Source organism: Emydura macquarii, unplaced genomic scaffold (genome assembly GCF_026122565.2).
Source record: "Emydura macquarii macquarii isolate MOO-44397 ecotype Brisbane River unplaced genomic scaffold, CSIRO-AGI_Emac_v2 contig_3113, whole genome shotgun sequence".
Taxonomy (NCBI): domain Eukaryota; kingdom Metazoa; phylum Chordata; order Testudines; family Chelidae; genus Emydura; species Emydura macquarii.
In genome coordinates, this window is record NW_027133250.1 from 305,791 (window position 1) to 321,104 (window position 15,314).

Genomic DNA, 15,314 nt, shown 5'->3' on the forward strand with positions numbered 1-15,314 from the left:
CTTAACTATCTTGAGTACTTTTGTATCATTTGCAAATGTTGCCACCTCAGTGTTTACCCCTTTTTCCAGATCATTTATGAATGTGTTGAACAGTACTGGTCTCCATATGGACCCCTGGAGGACACCACTGTTTACGTCTCTCCATTCTGAAAACTGACTATTTATTCCCACCCTTTGTTTCCTATCTTTTAGCCAGTTACTGATTCAGGAGAGGACCTTTCCTCTTATCTCATGATCACTTACTTTGCTTAAGAGCCTTTGGTGAGGGACTTTGTCAAAGACTTTCTGAAAATCGAAGTACACTATGTCCACTGGAACACCCTTGTCCACATGCTTGCTGACCCCCTCTAGTAGATTGGTGATACTTGATTTTCTTTACAAAAACCATGTTGGCTCTTTCCCAAAAAATCATATTCATCTATGTGTCTGATAATTCTGTTCTTTACTATAGTTTCAACAAATTTGCTGGGTACTGAAGTTAGGCTTACCAGCCTGCTAATGCTGGGATTGCCACTGGAGCCTTTTTAAAAAATTGGCATCACATTAGCCATCCTCCAGGCATCTGGTACAGAAGCTGGTTTAAATGATAGGTTACATACCATAGTTAAGTTCTGCAATTTCACATTTCAGTTCCTTCAGGACTCTTGCGTGGATACCATCTGGTCCTGGTGACTTATTATGGTTTAATTTATCTGTTGTTCCAAAACCTCCACTAATGACATCTCAATCTGGGACAGTTCCTCATATTTGTCACCTAAAAAGAATGGCTCAGGTTTGGGAATTTCCCTCACATTCTCAGTAATGAAGACCGATGCAAAGAATTCATTTAGTTTCCCCGCAATAGCCTTATCTTCCTTGAGTGCTCTTTCAGCATTTCGATTGTCCAGTGGCCCCACTGGTTGTTTAGCAGCTTCCTGCTTGTGATGTACTTGCAATTTTTTTGCTGTTACTTTTTGAGTCTTTGGCTAGATGTTCTTCAAATTCTCTTTTTCCTTCCTAATTATATTTTTACATTTCACTTGCTAGTGTTTATGCTATTTTTTTTTCTCAATAGGATTTAACTTCCACTTTTTAAAGGCTGTCTTTTTGTCTCTAACTGCTTCTTTTGCTTTGTTATTTAGCCACGATGATACTTTTTGATCTTCTCACTGTGGTTTTCATTTGGGGCATACATTGAAATTGAGCCTCTGTTGTGGTGTCTTTAAAACGTTTCCATGCAGCTTGGAAGGTGCTCTCTGGAGTCTAGGAGCAGGTACAGTGGCGTCTCCATGTAAGGAGCTGTGGGGGTGCGATTTTATTTGGTGGATAAAGGTCTATAATTTCAGCAGTGAGTCTCCAACAAGCTCTGTTCATTTTGTGCAAATGACAGTTTTCAGAAGCAAAATCCAAGTGAATTTTCTTGGGGACAGCAAAAAGCACCTCCCTGACCTAAAGACTATCCATCCAAATTTTAATTTCATGTGCCACATTATTGAGCTCTTTAAAGGAATAGTTGGGGGGTGGAGGAAACTGAACATTAGCAAAGCTGCCTATTTTTTCCCAACATAATTCTTAGAAATAGTTGAATTGTTGAAATGTACAAAATATCAGACTGAGGTAAAGAGCAAAAATGGACAAAATTAGCCCAAATGGTTAAAGCTGGGGAAAGTTATGAGCGATTGAAAACATAGGCTCATAATGGAAACCTTAACAGATTAATATCATTATCAGTTCTGCCTATTAACTATGTTACTAACTTAAGATCTGATTCAAAGCCCTTGAAGTCAATGGGAGCCTTTCCATTAACTTTATTGGGTCAGCTTTTATTTTATTTTTTATTTTATTTGGCTCAGCTTTTAGTGTTTAAATCAGTCTTATTAAATGGCAAAAAAACTTTAACACAGAGTTTGTCTATTGGTAGCTTGTGCCGTTCCAGAATGTTGAGTTCAACAAACCAGACTTCTGAAACCAGGAAATGCAGAGTTAGGTAAATGCCCAAGCAACCTTAGCTTTGTCCTCCTGGAGCTGGCAATACCCAGTGGGAATTGTTGATGATTAATAATGGGTAGGGAGAAGTATAAGTTGTGGTGGCACCCTGTATGCAAGTGTGAAGGGGTGCAGAAGAGTATGAAGTGGCTGTTACATGTTACAGATTAGTTATTCTGTCAGGGAAGTAGGCTTAGTGTTTGAGCATAGGGCAAATGCAGGTAGCACTTGATCATTACAATAACAAGGCAGAGTGGCAATGTGTGTGTGTGTGTGTGTTGTGAGTCATTGTTCCAAGAGGGCAAAGTTAAGGTTGTATAGTCATCTACTTTAACTCTGTATTTCCTGGTTTTCAGAAGTTCGTTTTGCTGAACTTGACCTTCTGGAAGGGGACAAGCTGTCACTGATCAACCACAATTCTGCATTAACAAAGTATTTTGCCATTTAATTGAATATTTTTTTAAACAAAAAGAAATGTTTTTGGTAGGCGTGGCCATTTAGGCAGTTTTAACTCTCACCTAGGTTTACAGTTGATATGCTACTGAGCTAGGTAATAATCAAAAGATCTAGTTTTTATACAGTGTTTTTTTCAGTACATGTCAAAGAATTTTTCATTATCTCTAACAAATTTAATTTCTGCAGGCATAAGCTTTTGTGGGCTTCAACCCACTTCGTCTTCAAAGTGCTACAGGACTCTCTTTGTTTTTGCTGTATACAGACTAACACGGCTACCCCTCTGGAACTTTTCATTATCTCTGTTTTACAGATGGGAAACTGAGGCACAGAGAGGTGATGTGACCTGCCCAAGGTCATGCAGAAAGCCAGTGACATAATTAGGAATGGTCCCAGTCCAGTTGTCTTTTCACTAGGACATGGTTGCTAGGTGATTCCTCAGTGCTCCTTTCCCCCTCCTGTATATCTTATTATAGTGGAATGGGGATAATGGTTATGCTTTGAAATGTTTGCAGCGAGTAATTATTAACAGGGCCAGTGAGAGAAATCTCAGACGTAGTCTGTGTCCCAAAGCTTGATAGTTTATTACAAGGTGGTTACAGTAATTTTAAGCATCTTAGGGCTGGTCTGCATTAGATAGTTTGACTTTTGTCGTCAAAATAGTGAACGTGTACATACTGAAAGGTGCCTCCCACCAATTAAACTTCCCTGCTATGCTGACATAATAAAACCCCCTTAACGAGAGGTGTAGGGCTTATGTCCATATAGATAGGACGAAGCAGTGTCAATGCAGACACTGTGTCCCCCTTACATCTGTAGTTAGCTGTCATTAATTGGTCATTAACCAACTGGGAATGGGGGGTGCGTCTGGACCGCGGCTTTCAGCTGGGAGCAGGGCGAAAAGCCCCAGAATTCCTGGAGCCCAGCTCCTGGTTCATAGCCGGAATGGAAGAAGCTGTGGGAGGCTGGACTCTGGGTCCCATCGGGAAGGTGAGAAGCACTGAGCGGCTTCTCCGCCTGCTCCCTGCCCGGGAGCCTGGCAGCCGAGTCAATGTCATGGTGGGGAGCAGGCGGGTGGTGGGGTGAGGAGCAGGGGCAGCTGGACCCCACTCCCCAGGGGTAAGAAACACTGGGCTGCTTCTCCTTGGGAACGGGGAGGGGAGATGCCCAGGGCTGGCTCCTGGCAGGAAATTGGGGAGCAGCCCTCTGGGAGCCAGCCTGTGGGGATCCTGGCAGGGAGCTGAGAACCCAGTTTCTCCACTTCCCACACTGCCCCTCTTCAGTCAGTGGAAGTGCTCCTGGTGAGGACGCACTCCACCAACCCAAGGAGGGTGGTGTGACTGTCAGCCACTGCACTAATTCAGTAGAGCCGAATATAGCCTAAAAATAGCCCTAAAACATGTGAACTGCTCCACTCATGTCCATGGGTCTTCCCTTCAGCCCTCCCCACTGCTGGAGAGTTTCCAATTTGTGTCAAGCATTCCCAGTCTCGGCAGTGTATTCTTGGTGCCAGTTCTAAGCTCCTCACCCAGCAGGACAGGGCTTCCACAGATCTGGTTCACATGGGGGGGATCAGGAGCGGAATCAGTTCTTTATAGATGGGCAGGGCCCCCAGATCCTTGTTTACAGATGGAGAGTCCGAAGAGAGGCTCAGACCCACTCCCTGCCTCCAGAAGAGCAGGCTTCCCAGTCACATGAGGAGAGCCAGGAAGAGGAATCATACCTCTGTAGATGGGCTGGGGGTGTTAATATGGGTGGAGAATATGGGGGTGACAGGTTCCCTTGCTTCTGGGAGACCCCAGTCCTCCTGTTACTCACCCCCAAGACCGCCATCTCAGTGTCCCACCCATCCTCTCCACATCACCTGACCCCCTCCCTCCCATTTATCGCCCTCCAAACAATTGTTCTTCCCCTCACTGCATCTCAAACCCCTCTTCACTTATTCTTTCACCTCTAATTATGTTTCCCTCCCAGGGAGCGTTTGCATGTGTAACCTATTTTCTTTTTTAAAAGACTGTTTAAACACCTTCTGAATATTCTGCTGTATTAGATTACATTTCCCTAAAATAAACCCTTTGACAGAGGCAGAGTGGAGCAAGATTTCCCCTTTCTTTTTATTTCAGATTTCTGCCCTGGGTTGGATTTGAATTCACAGTGCCTGGAAGCTGCTCAGGTTCAGAGACTGAGACTAGGACATTCTCCCTTGAGTCATTCAGGTCCTGTGATGTAGAGGTAGTTTTCCAGTTAGGTAGCCCCTCTCTCAGCACATGCGCAGTATAACTTGTTTGTCTTGTCACCAAGCGTTTCAGAGGGTGCAAAAGAACTAAAGTCTTTAGCTTATAAGGTTGTAATTTGATTTTCCCCTAAAGGGCTAGTGGGTGGTATACACTTTGTGGAGCTAACTCTCAAGCGCCTGAGACCCTGATGTGAGCTCAGCTCTGCTTTGGTCTGTCTGAGCAAAAATGTGTTGCTAGATATGTGAACTTTAAGAAAAGTTGGGTTTTGGGAGGGACTCTGTCTCAGGAATCCCTGCTTTAAATGGCGCTAAATTTGGATCACTGACCAAACCCTGCACTCCCACAAGGCACATAAAATTTCAAGGAAATCCAAATAACCATACAAATTTTAGAGTACTTAGAACAGTTGAACTTTAAAAATTCCCAAAACTAGCAAAAATTACTCCACTTATTTATGAAACAGAGTGTTTGAACAATTCTATGTTTGTACCAAATAAGCAAAAGATTGAGTCCTCAGGGTGAACTATCCAAAAAAGAAAAAATATTGTAAATGCAGTCATTTGAGTCTCTCAATAGCAAAAGGAGCCGTAGGTACATATACACTATGGAGACTGTAGCAGTAGAATTATGTCACTGTAGCTTAGGCCTGGTCTACACTTACAGGTAAATTTGGCGGCAGTCAAACGTAGCTTGCATATCTTATGTCGACTTCCTAAAGTTTGTTCTGCGCGCCGTCTCCACTATGATGCGCCAAAGGGAAATGTGTACCCATTGACGTAGCGTTACTCTTTTTCCGGAGGTGGTTTTATTAAATGGACTTCTGAATTGATTGAACAGGTCTTCAGTTCCGCTCAATCGGTTCGGCTAAATCAATCTAACGGCGGTAAATTTGCTGTCATCAGTGAAGACATACCTTTACATGCAAGCACTATTGCTATGTCACCATAGCGTGGATGCAAGGAGTAATTTTTCACAACCCTGATGATCTTAGAGATGTCACCCTAATTTTTAAGAATAGATCAGGCCTTAAATAATTGTCATATAATGAAGAAAGATTTTACAATTCTAAAATTGCTGGTTTGCTCCAAGCTTGCATACTAACTCGGGGCATGTGAATGGGATCCACTGAGACAATCTTACATGCCCCATGGATGAGCTGTGAATCTTCTAAAAGCAATGCCCATTGGAACCACTTGTTCCTCCCTTCTCCTCTCACACAGCATTCAGTTTCTAGAGTATAAAAGATTATGGCCTCAACTATGCTTTCTTCTGTTGGACCTTCAAATGGGCAGTGAGTTTGCAACACACCAAGTAACCGTGATAGTTCCCCAGTCAGTTTTTTGTTTTTCCAGTCATTGGGAAACCTATCCTCTTTGCCTGCTTCTGCTAACGTTGGTCCTGCTAAACTGTTATGGATCCATTGACCCTGCAGCCAGCATGGAACTGGTGTTTTAAAAAAAAATCAGCTTAAAGCCATGTGCTTTATGCAATGCCGTGGTATTCGTTATAGATCCTCATTTTTGGAGATTGTCTTGTGCCTGGTAGTATGTCACAGCTGAAATAGGTGAATGATCTGTGAAGTTTGGGAGGACATTTATCAATGGGAGAGGCTTAGCTGAGTCCTGTACTGGTTGATGTAGATTCAGCAACTGGCTATTCTAAAGGGTTGTGTGGCAGCATAAACAAAATCAGGGTCCTAGGTCTCATCCAGCTTTTGCAGCATTAATTACATAAATTTGTAAGTCCAGAAGGGATCATTGTGATTATCTGTGACATCCTCCATAAGCATCTCCCATGCTGAAGAAAGGCCTGGGTGGAAGCACAGAAATACTTGTGGGAGAGGTGGAGAATCAGACAATCAAGGCTGGCCTGATGGGCAGTGCAATAAAATGATAGGGAAGATGGAGCTATGTTGTGAAGGGCTTTGTTGTTAAGAATGAAAGTTTGTGCTTGACACAAGGGAAGAGGACTGTATCAAAGATTATGGATTTGAGTGACAGATGGAATGAAGGCTCCTTCTCTTCCCTGCTCATCTCATCTCTAAATCACAGTGAAGGACTTCCAGGAAAAAATTAAGAACTCTATTTTTATCATGTTAAGTTTCAGTTGATGGCTGGATGTCTACAAGGAGATTCTACAAAAAGGGGTGGAAAAATTAGTTTTGATGGATGGCGATTGGTCTGTAGTAAAGAGGTAGTAATCTGAGTCATCAGTATAAGCAAGGACATACAGATTTCTTAGTTTCATAGAGATTAAGGTCAGGAGGGATCATTAGATCATCTAGTCTGACCTTCTGTATAGCACAGACCATTAATTTTCACCCATATACCCCTATATTAAGGACAAAGACTTAACTTAGACCAAAGCAAGTCAGTTCTAAGGAGAAAACGTGTGTGCCACAGGGAGAGACCAAAGTGCCACCAATGCCCATGGTCCCTGAAGTGACAGGGACTTGACTAGGAGAGACATGCCCAGATGATCCCAGCAGGTGAGCCACACTCCAAGTTGCAGAGAAGGACAAAAAATGCACACCCCTCCCCCAGGTCCCTGCCAAACTAACCGCGTGGAAATTCCTTCCTGACTCCCAATCTGACAATCAGTCTCACCCTGAGCATGTGAGCAGATATTAGCCAGGCATCTAGAAAGGGGATTCTCTATACCAGTGTTTCTCGACCTTTTTAATACCAGGGACTGGCTTCCTATACTGTGTCAGGGAGATCTCAGGGACCAGTGCTGGTCCATGGACTGGTCATTGAGAAACACTGCTCTATACCATCTTAGAGCACTGCCCATTCCATCTGTCCTCCATTCCAGCTTGGGCTAGTCTGATGCTTCAGAGGAAGGCAAAAAAAAGAGAGAGAGAATGAGAGAGATTGAGAATACATCTTGCCACTTGTGCATTAGGGGCGGGAAAACCTTCCTGACCCCCTGCTGGAGACCAGCTGAAGTCCTGAAGCATGAGATTCCATTAGAGAGGTTATCTTAATGCAGAGCTGTAAGTGTTAATCACCAAGGCTTATGAAGGAACAGAATGAATAAAGAGATTCATAGATTCATCATTTCTAGTGCCAGATGGGACCACCACAACTATCCAGCTTAGCCCCAGTACATAGGATGCAGAACTTCTTGCAGAAGCTGGATTAAAGTACATCTTTTAAAAAGATATTTAATTTAGTTTGAAAGGCTCCAAGCAGTGTTGAATCCATCATGTCCCCTGGCAAACTGTTCCAATGTTTAATTAGCCTTACAGTTAGGACATTGCGTCTTATTTAAAGGTAAGTTCCAGAGGGGTGGCCATGTTAGTCTGTTTTTAGCAAAACAGCGAGAGTCCTGTGGCACCTTAAAGACTAACAAATTTATTTCGGCATAAGCTTTCGTGGGCAGAAACCCACTTCATCATTTTATTTAAAGGTAGAATTTATCTACCTCAACTTCTAGCCATTGGATCTTGTTATGCCTTTGTCAGCAAGGTTGCAAAGCCCTCCACTATCAGATCACTTTTCCATGTATAAGTACCAGGATTACCATTCTAAATTAGACTCAAGGTCCATCTAGTTCAATATCCTGCCTCTAACAATGGCAAATACTAGATGTGTCCAAGGAGAGTGTAAAAACCCGACACTAGCAGATGTGGAACTTTTGGATATACCATCTGGATCAGGTGACTTTAAATTATCACTTTGTTCCAGTACCACTTCTTCTAAATCCTCAATCTTTGATAGTGGCTCATCTTTATTATCAGAAAAGAGCAGGTCCAGGAAAGGTTTTTCCCCAGTATCTTCTGCGGTGAAAATTGATTAAAAGAAAGTATTTAGCTTCTCTCTGATATCCATATGTTAATTGCTACCTTTAATCCCTGGGGATCCAGCAGACCCACCAGTTCTTTGACACCCTTCCTGCTTCTGAGATGGATATATGTAATCTATATAAAGATGGTATATAACAACATTTATTATAATTCTAGTGCATATAAAGGTGATGATTGGAGCCATATTTGTGGATGAGATCACCCAGAGAGAGGCCTGGAGGGAGATGGGGAGATGACCAAGGACAATGCTCTGAGAAACCCTTACTGAAAGAGGTAGTGGGGGGGGGGTGGAGGATCCACTGAAGAAGGGATCTGGAAGAAAAAAAAGAGAACCAGGAAAGGAGAGACCCACAAAAGTGCAGGGATGATAGGATTTTGAGAAAAGTATATGGTGAGAATTGTTGCGGCTTTCACATCTCTTAACCTAGCTGTCCCATCCGTCGTCGTTCTCCCCTTCCCCCCCTAAATTGGTCTATTTTACATATAAGCAGGGTTTTTTGACATCAAGTAAAGTGTTCCTAATTCCCAGTTTTCATGACACTTCTGTTTAATTTTTTTATCCTATCAGCTTTGCTCATTATTGTTAGCTTTGGGAAATTAGCCCATTTAAAGTTCCAAATACATATGTTACTTGTTGGGACACTATTCTGTTTGTCCAAAATGAATGTAAACAGGTCATGATCACTTCTACCTAGGCAGGCCACTAATATTTAGTTCTGTGATCAATTCTTCATCGGAATGTGGTCTGCTAGTTAATCAGTTCCTGTTGGATGCAATATTCTGTGCTAGAAAATTATTTATAATTTGGGAAAAACTCAAGGATCTTTCCATATTGTAGCATGAGATTTTCAGCATGTGTCATGGAGGTTAAATGCCAGTACCTCATTTTGTGCTTTACCTGTTAAAACAATGAACAGTAATCAGGAAAGAGCCTGTGTTTCAAAGTTGCAGTAACTCTAAAACAGGTAATGCTACTTTTTATGCAGGCAGTTTTGTCTGGTGACTAGAGCACTGGGTGGAGAATCAGGAGATCTGGGTTCTATTGCCAGCTCTGCCATTTGGCTCCTGGATGACTTGGGCAAGTCACTTCACCTCGCTATTCTTCAGTTTCCCCATCTGTAAAATTGGAATCACATTACTGACCTACTCTGTAAATGGCTTTCAGATCTATTGATGAAAAGTGCTACGTACGAGTTAGGTATTATAATTTTACACACACTTTCCCCTCTTTAACCAGGGATTTAAATATTCATATGAATCCTTCCACCAGGTTTCTATAATAGCAACTGTTGAAGAATTTTTCTCATACACAAGAATTTCTAGTCCTTCCAGCCCAGGCTTTTAGCATTGGTATATACCACAGCAATTAAAAAACTATTTTTTTTCACGTTCTGTGATACCTTAGTTTGTTATGTTTGTGACACCTTGAATCTGAGTTATGTCAGGTCTGTCCTCTGCAATTCTCTACCTTTGCTTTAGTTAATTCCCTAGTAATGTTTCCTGTGGTTGCCACACTAAGTACTTCCTATCAGTGTGATACTTCTAGTTGTGTAGAAGTGTGTGGTTCTTCCTTTTTGGAATCTCAGCCTCTTTAATGCTACATAAGGCCAAGTCTACACATAGTTTTTGTACCAATTTTAACTATTTTGGTTCGGGGTGTGCTTTTTATAATAAAACTAGTTAAACTGACATTAATCATAGTGTGGATGCAGTTATATTGGTATGAAGGTGCTTATACTGGTATAGTTTATTTCTGTACCTGTACAAGATTAAGATACAACTTTTACACTAGTATACTAGGGGATTGTATCACTTTATACTGGTTTCCAACTAGAGAGTAAAAATTAGTTTAATGAAAAATCCATTTAAATGTTCTAAGTATATTTAAATATATATTTAAATGGTTAAATGCTGGGGAGAGGGGGAGCTGTGCTTGGCTTGGCTCCTCACTGCCTAGCTCACACTCACGTTGAGCTGAGCCGATCCCAGCTGCGATCCCCCCCCCGACACTGGGCTCCACACCTCCCCATGAGCAAGAGCTGCCCAGCTGCTCTCACTTGCAGGGAACCGAGCTCTGTGTCTCCCTGCCACCGGGGAGCCGAGCACAGCTGCAGCACGCAACACACACGCCCTGCACTGGGTTCCGTGCCTACCCCACCTTGTGGGGATCTGAGCCCAGCTGTGAATACCTCCCCCCACCCACTGGGCTCCGCGCTTCCCTGCCAGCAAGAACTGCCCAGCTGCTCTCACTGGCGGGGAGCCAGCCCAGCTGCGGTTACTCCCAAGTGCTGGGCTCTGCGTCTCCCCCCCGCTCGCTGGGAGCCGAGCCCAGCTGCGGCTCGCCCCCCTCCCCTGGTGCTGGGCTCCACACTTCCCTACCAGCAAGAGCTGCCCAGCTGTTCTTGCTAGCGGGGAGCCAGCTTACCTGCTGCTCCCCTCCTCCTCCCAGTTTAAACGGTAATGAGCTGTTTAAAACATCTAAACAGCTGATTACCGTTTAAATGGTTAACCTTTTATATCCCTATTTCTAACAGATTATCGTTAAAATAGTACAAAATCCATGCAGTCAGGCTCTAAATTCGGTAGTTATTTTCAAGATTACAAACTTTCTTCCAACAAAGCTGCCACTTGCAGTTAATGCACAGGAGGTGTTTTCTCTCTTCAAGAGGGAAGGGAAACTTAGCACATCCCTTGAAGATCACAATAACTATTTCTTCACTGGTTATCATTAAGGATAAGATTTGATCATGGAGGTCATGAATTCCATGACTTTCCTGAACCTATGTGACTTCTGGGGCAGGGCTGGAGCAGCTGTCAGGCCAGGGCCACTGCCGAACAGCTGATTGGCTGGCCAGTCTGCTGGAGCAGCGGGCTGGAGCAGCTGCAAGCCCCAGAAGCTCTGTTTTCTCTTCTCCCACAGGGTAATTTTAGTAAAAGTCAAGGACAGGTCGCGGCTTCCATCAGTTTTTGTTTATTGCCTGCAACCTGCTCCTGACTTTTACTAAAAATACCTGTGACAGAATTTTAACCTTAGTTATCATAGTTACCGGAGTTGGATTGTACATCTAGAAGAAAAGTGCTCACATTCCGGTTGAAACTTCTATTCACTTCTCAGGAGTTTGCTTCGTAACTGTCTTTTATACCTAAATATTTCCTTTCAGAAGTACCTGTAGTGCCTGCTATTCTCAAGATTCCCCTTTGCCCATTTTTTGGGAAGATCAATTATAATGTTTTAAATACACACACCAATAAAATATGAGAAACCCTCCTGACAAATTTTAACAGGAGATACATTTCTTATACAAAGCAAAAACTATATAGAAAGTTCAAGGGGCATAATTCATAGATTTTTAAGGCCAGAAAAGGACTATGATGATCATCTAGTCTGATCTTCTGCATTAGTCATGCCAGAGAATTTCACCCAATGATTCCTGCGCAAAGCCTATAACCTCTGGTTGAGTGAGGGTAATGCTTATTTTTTAGATATCCGGTTGTGATTAAGGACTTCAAGTAATAAAGAATCCACCACATCCCTTGATAAATTGTTCCAATGGTTAATTACACTCACCATTAAAAATGTATGCCTTATTTCTAGTTTGAACTTATCTAGCTATTGCTTCTAACCATTGGATCATGTTAAGCCTGCTAGACCAAAGATCCCTCTGCTAACAGAAATCCTCTTCCCAGCTGTGTACTTAGGCTGTAATCAAGGCACCTCTCAACATTTTTTTTTTGATAAGCTAAATAAATTGAGCTTCTTTAGGGTCTCACTGTAAAGTATGTTTTCTAGACTTTAAATCATTCTTGTAGCTTCTGTGGATTCCAAAACTGGGCCCAATATTCCAGTAACAGTCTTACTAATTCTGGGTATAGTGATAATAACACCTTGCTAGTTTTTAGCTCCGTGTTCCACTGCGTATATATCCAGCTGTCAGATATGCCATTAGCCATCATGTTGCACTGGGAGCTCACGTTCAGTTGGTTTCCACTATGACCCCTAAGTCCTTTTTAGAGTCACTGTGTTTCAGGATAGTTTTCCATCCTAAAAGTGTGACCTAGCTTTTTGGTTCCTAGATGTATGACTTGATGATTATCACCTGTATTAAAATGCATGTTCAAGTGAGTCCACCTTTCCATTCAATCCACACTGCTGTGTAGAACCGACTTGTACTTATCGTTGTTCTCCACTACACCAATTTTTGTGTCATCTGCAGACTTTCCTGGCAAGGAATTCATATTTTCTTCCCTATTACTGATAAAGTTTTTGAATAGCAGTGGACCAAGAACATGTTCTTGTGAAACCCTATTAGAAATTTCCCCACTGGATGACTATTCCCCACATGCAAGTACTTTTTGAGATGTCAGCTAGCTAGTATTCAATACATTGAATAGTGCTAACCTAAAACGATATACAATTTCACATTTAAAGGCTATTTACATACAGAGAAAATATTATGCAACATTTTAAGCCCTTTTTGGAACACAATCTTAACTGGTGTGTTGCATATAGTGCCTGTATAATAGCTTTTGCAGATAGATAAAGAAATCTATCTCTGCTGTATGTATGTAGTACAGAAGTAGATGAGACAAACCTACCAGGGTGTCTAAAAATAAGCTTCAACTTGAGATTTAATGCATTTTACAGTGCATTGATGCCTGCTGATCTCATGGTGGAGAGGAAATGCCCCTGAAAGATTGTTAAATAGAAAGTAGCACAGTTAGATTTTAATGCACACAAAGTACATTGATTTATGTTTTTAATGTGAATTTTCCCCCCACTAGGTTCCAAGCGTTCTTCCCATAGCAATGCTTATTTCTATGGCTTCTTCAAGAATAAGCGGATAGTGTTGTTTGATACCCTCTTGGAAGATTACTCTGCACTGAACAAAGAACAGCCAGAGGGAGAGGACGGTGAAGAAGATGACACAAAGTCCAAAGTCAAAGTGAGCTTTGTTTTTGTTCCTGTCATGCTTTTTGCCCTGATCCCCCAGTGAGATTCTCCCTTACATATTTTGTGTGAAACTGTAAAAACAAAACTTGAAATCTTGATGATTTTTCTTCGAGTGCTTGCTCATGTCCATTCCTATATAGGTCTGCACACCGGAGTGGCACTCTCATGGCACAGTATATAGGCAACTGCTCCCCTGCCACACCCTCAGTTCCTTCTTTCTGTCAGTGACCGTCACTGGAATGCTTCATCTCTCTTGCTCTGCAAGCAGTATCTTTGGTGGTTGTGCCTGTAATTAAGTGTAAATAGTATTAGTACAATCAGTTAGTATTGTAGTATAAATAGATTAGTTAAGAACCTGAACTTTTTCCCCAGGCTCTCCTGCCTGGGCATTGGGGCATGCCTTGGTCCCAGGGCTTCAAACAGTGTGCGTCCTGCCCTAAAAAAATCCTGGTGAGCAACCCGCACGAGAACTGTCTGAAGTGCTTGGGAGAGGGGTACGGTCCCGACAAAGTATAGAATCTGCAAGAACTTCAGACCCAGGACGAAAAAGGACAAGGAGAGCAGACTAAAGTTCTTGCTAATGGAGGCCGCACCTTGAATGGCTTTGGCGCACCAACCAGACTTGGAACCGAGCACATCTTCAGTTAGGAGAGCTCCAGCCTCCATCAGGGAGCCACAAAAGGGAAAGAGGCTTCGACACCAAAAGTGCCCTGGCACTGTGACCCTTCCCCGACAACCAAGACATTGGCACCATCGGCGTGGCACTATTCGACGTCACCAGTGCCGAGGAAGAGGTCAAAGAAGACTGACCATGGATGCTCCCCGACAAGGAGGAGAGTTGAGAGAGTGAGGCAAATAATAGCCCCTTCCAAGGCATCAGTCGGCCTTGTTGACTCCGGACGAACAAGAGGTACTGTCGAATCTGGTGCACATGGACTCCCCACTAAGGGTGAGCCAAGAGGGAGATGTGACCCTGGCAGAGCCATCGATGCCAGAGGCTTATGAGGCAGCAAGGAGCCTCCTGGCCCTCCCTGTGCCTCCATCTTCCCCGCACCATGGCCCAAAAACTTTGGCCTAAGAGTGCGAGCACAAGGAGACCAACTCCTAGCGTGGGCAATCCAGCGCTGATGGCAAGGCACTGGGTCCCATCTCGTCCAGTCTCGCGAGCATCGATGCCGCAACACCGACTATCAGCGCAGAGCAGATCACAGTCCTGCCACCAATTGGTAGCCCAGCATCGGTCATGATCACCATGATGCACAGGGTCACAGCATCATTCTTCATCCCAGCGCCGCTCCCCATCTCAGCGCAGTCCCTCCTCCCAGTCCCACTCTATATCTTGGCACCATCCTACACCTCAGCACTGATCAGTGTTCCGGCACAGATCCCCATCTCAGCGCCGATCAGCGTCCCGGCACTGGGCACCATCTTGACACCGCTCACTGTACCAGCACTGAGGCCGATCCTCTTCTCGACATTGCACCATATCTCAGCACAGCTCCACCTCATGGCACCAGCATAAGGCACCACGAGGCACAGTTCCCCCCATGATCGCCTAGGAGCAACTTGTCAGGCATGGTATCTCAGGCAGAATCCCAGGGATCACGATGAAGCCAGCATAGACCGACCAGGGGCTACGAGCCATCCCAAGGGCCAACTATCTCAGCATGGACTCCAGCCCCATGGTAAATGCCAACACAGTGGTGGGCACCATGGATATCCCAGATGGTTCAAGGCTCCCATGCGGGCCAATCATATTCAGCCCTCTCGGAAGACACAGCCCATCCTCCGCCCACTCCTTCCCCTGTTGGATAGGGGACCTGTACCGGGGCAGAGGGTATGGAAGCCTGAAGCACCCATCAGGGGACCATCCAGGATCTGAGGAGCTGCAACATTCCAG

The 15,314-nt window shown here is 43.7% G+C and overlaps 1 protein-coding gene across 1 annotated transcript in view; it reads left to right on the plus strand.

Moving 5' to 3' along the window:
* The window catches only part of ZMPSTE24 (zinc metallopeptidase STE24), an 80,081-nt gene that overhangs the window by 38,150 nt on the left and 26,617 nt on the right, over positions 1–15,314 (plus strand). Inside the window, exon 7 of the mRNA XM_067530767.1 lies at positions 13,246–13,406. Coding sequence (XP_067386868.1) covers positions 13,246–13,406 — 161 coding nt within the window. The remainder of the gene's footprint in view (positions 1–13,245; positions 13,407–15,314) is intronic.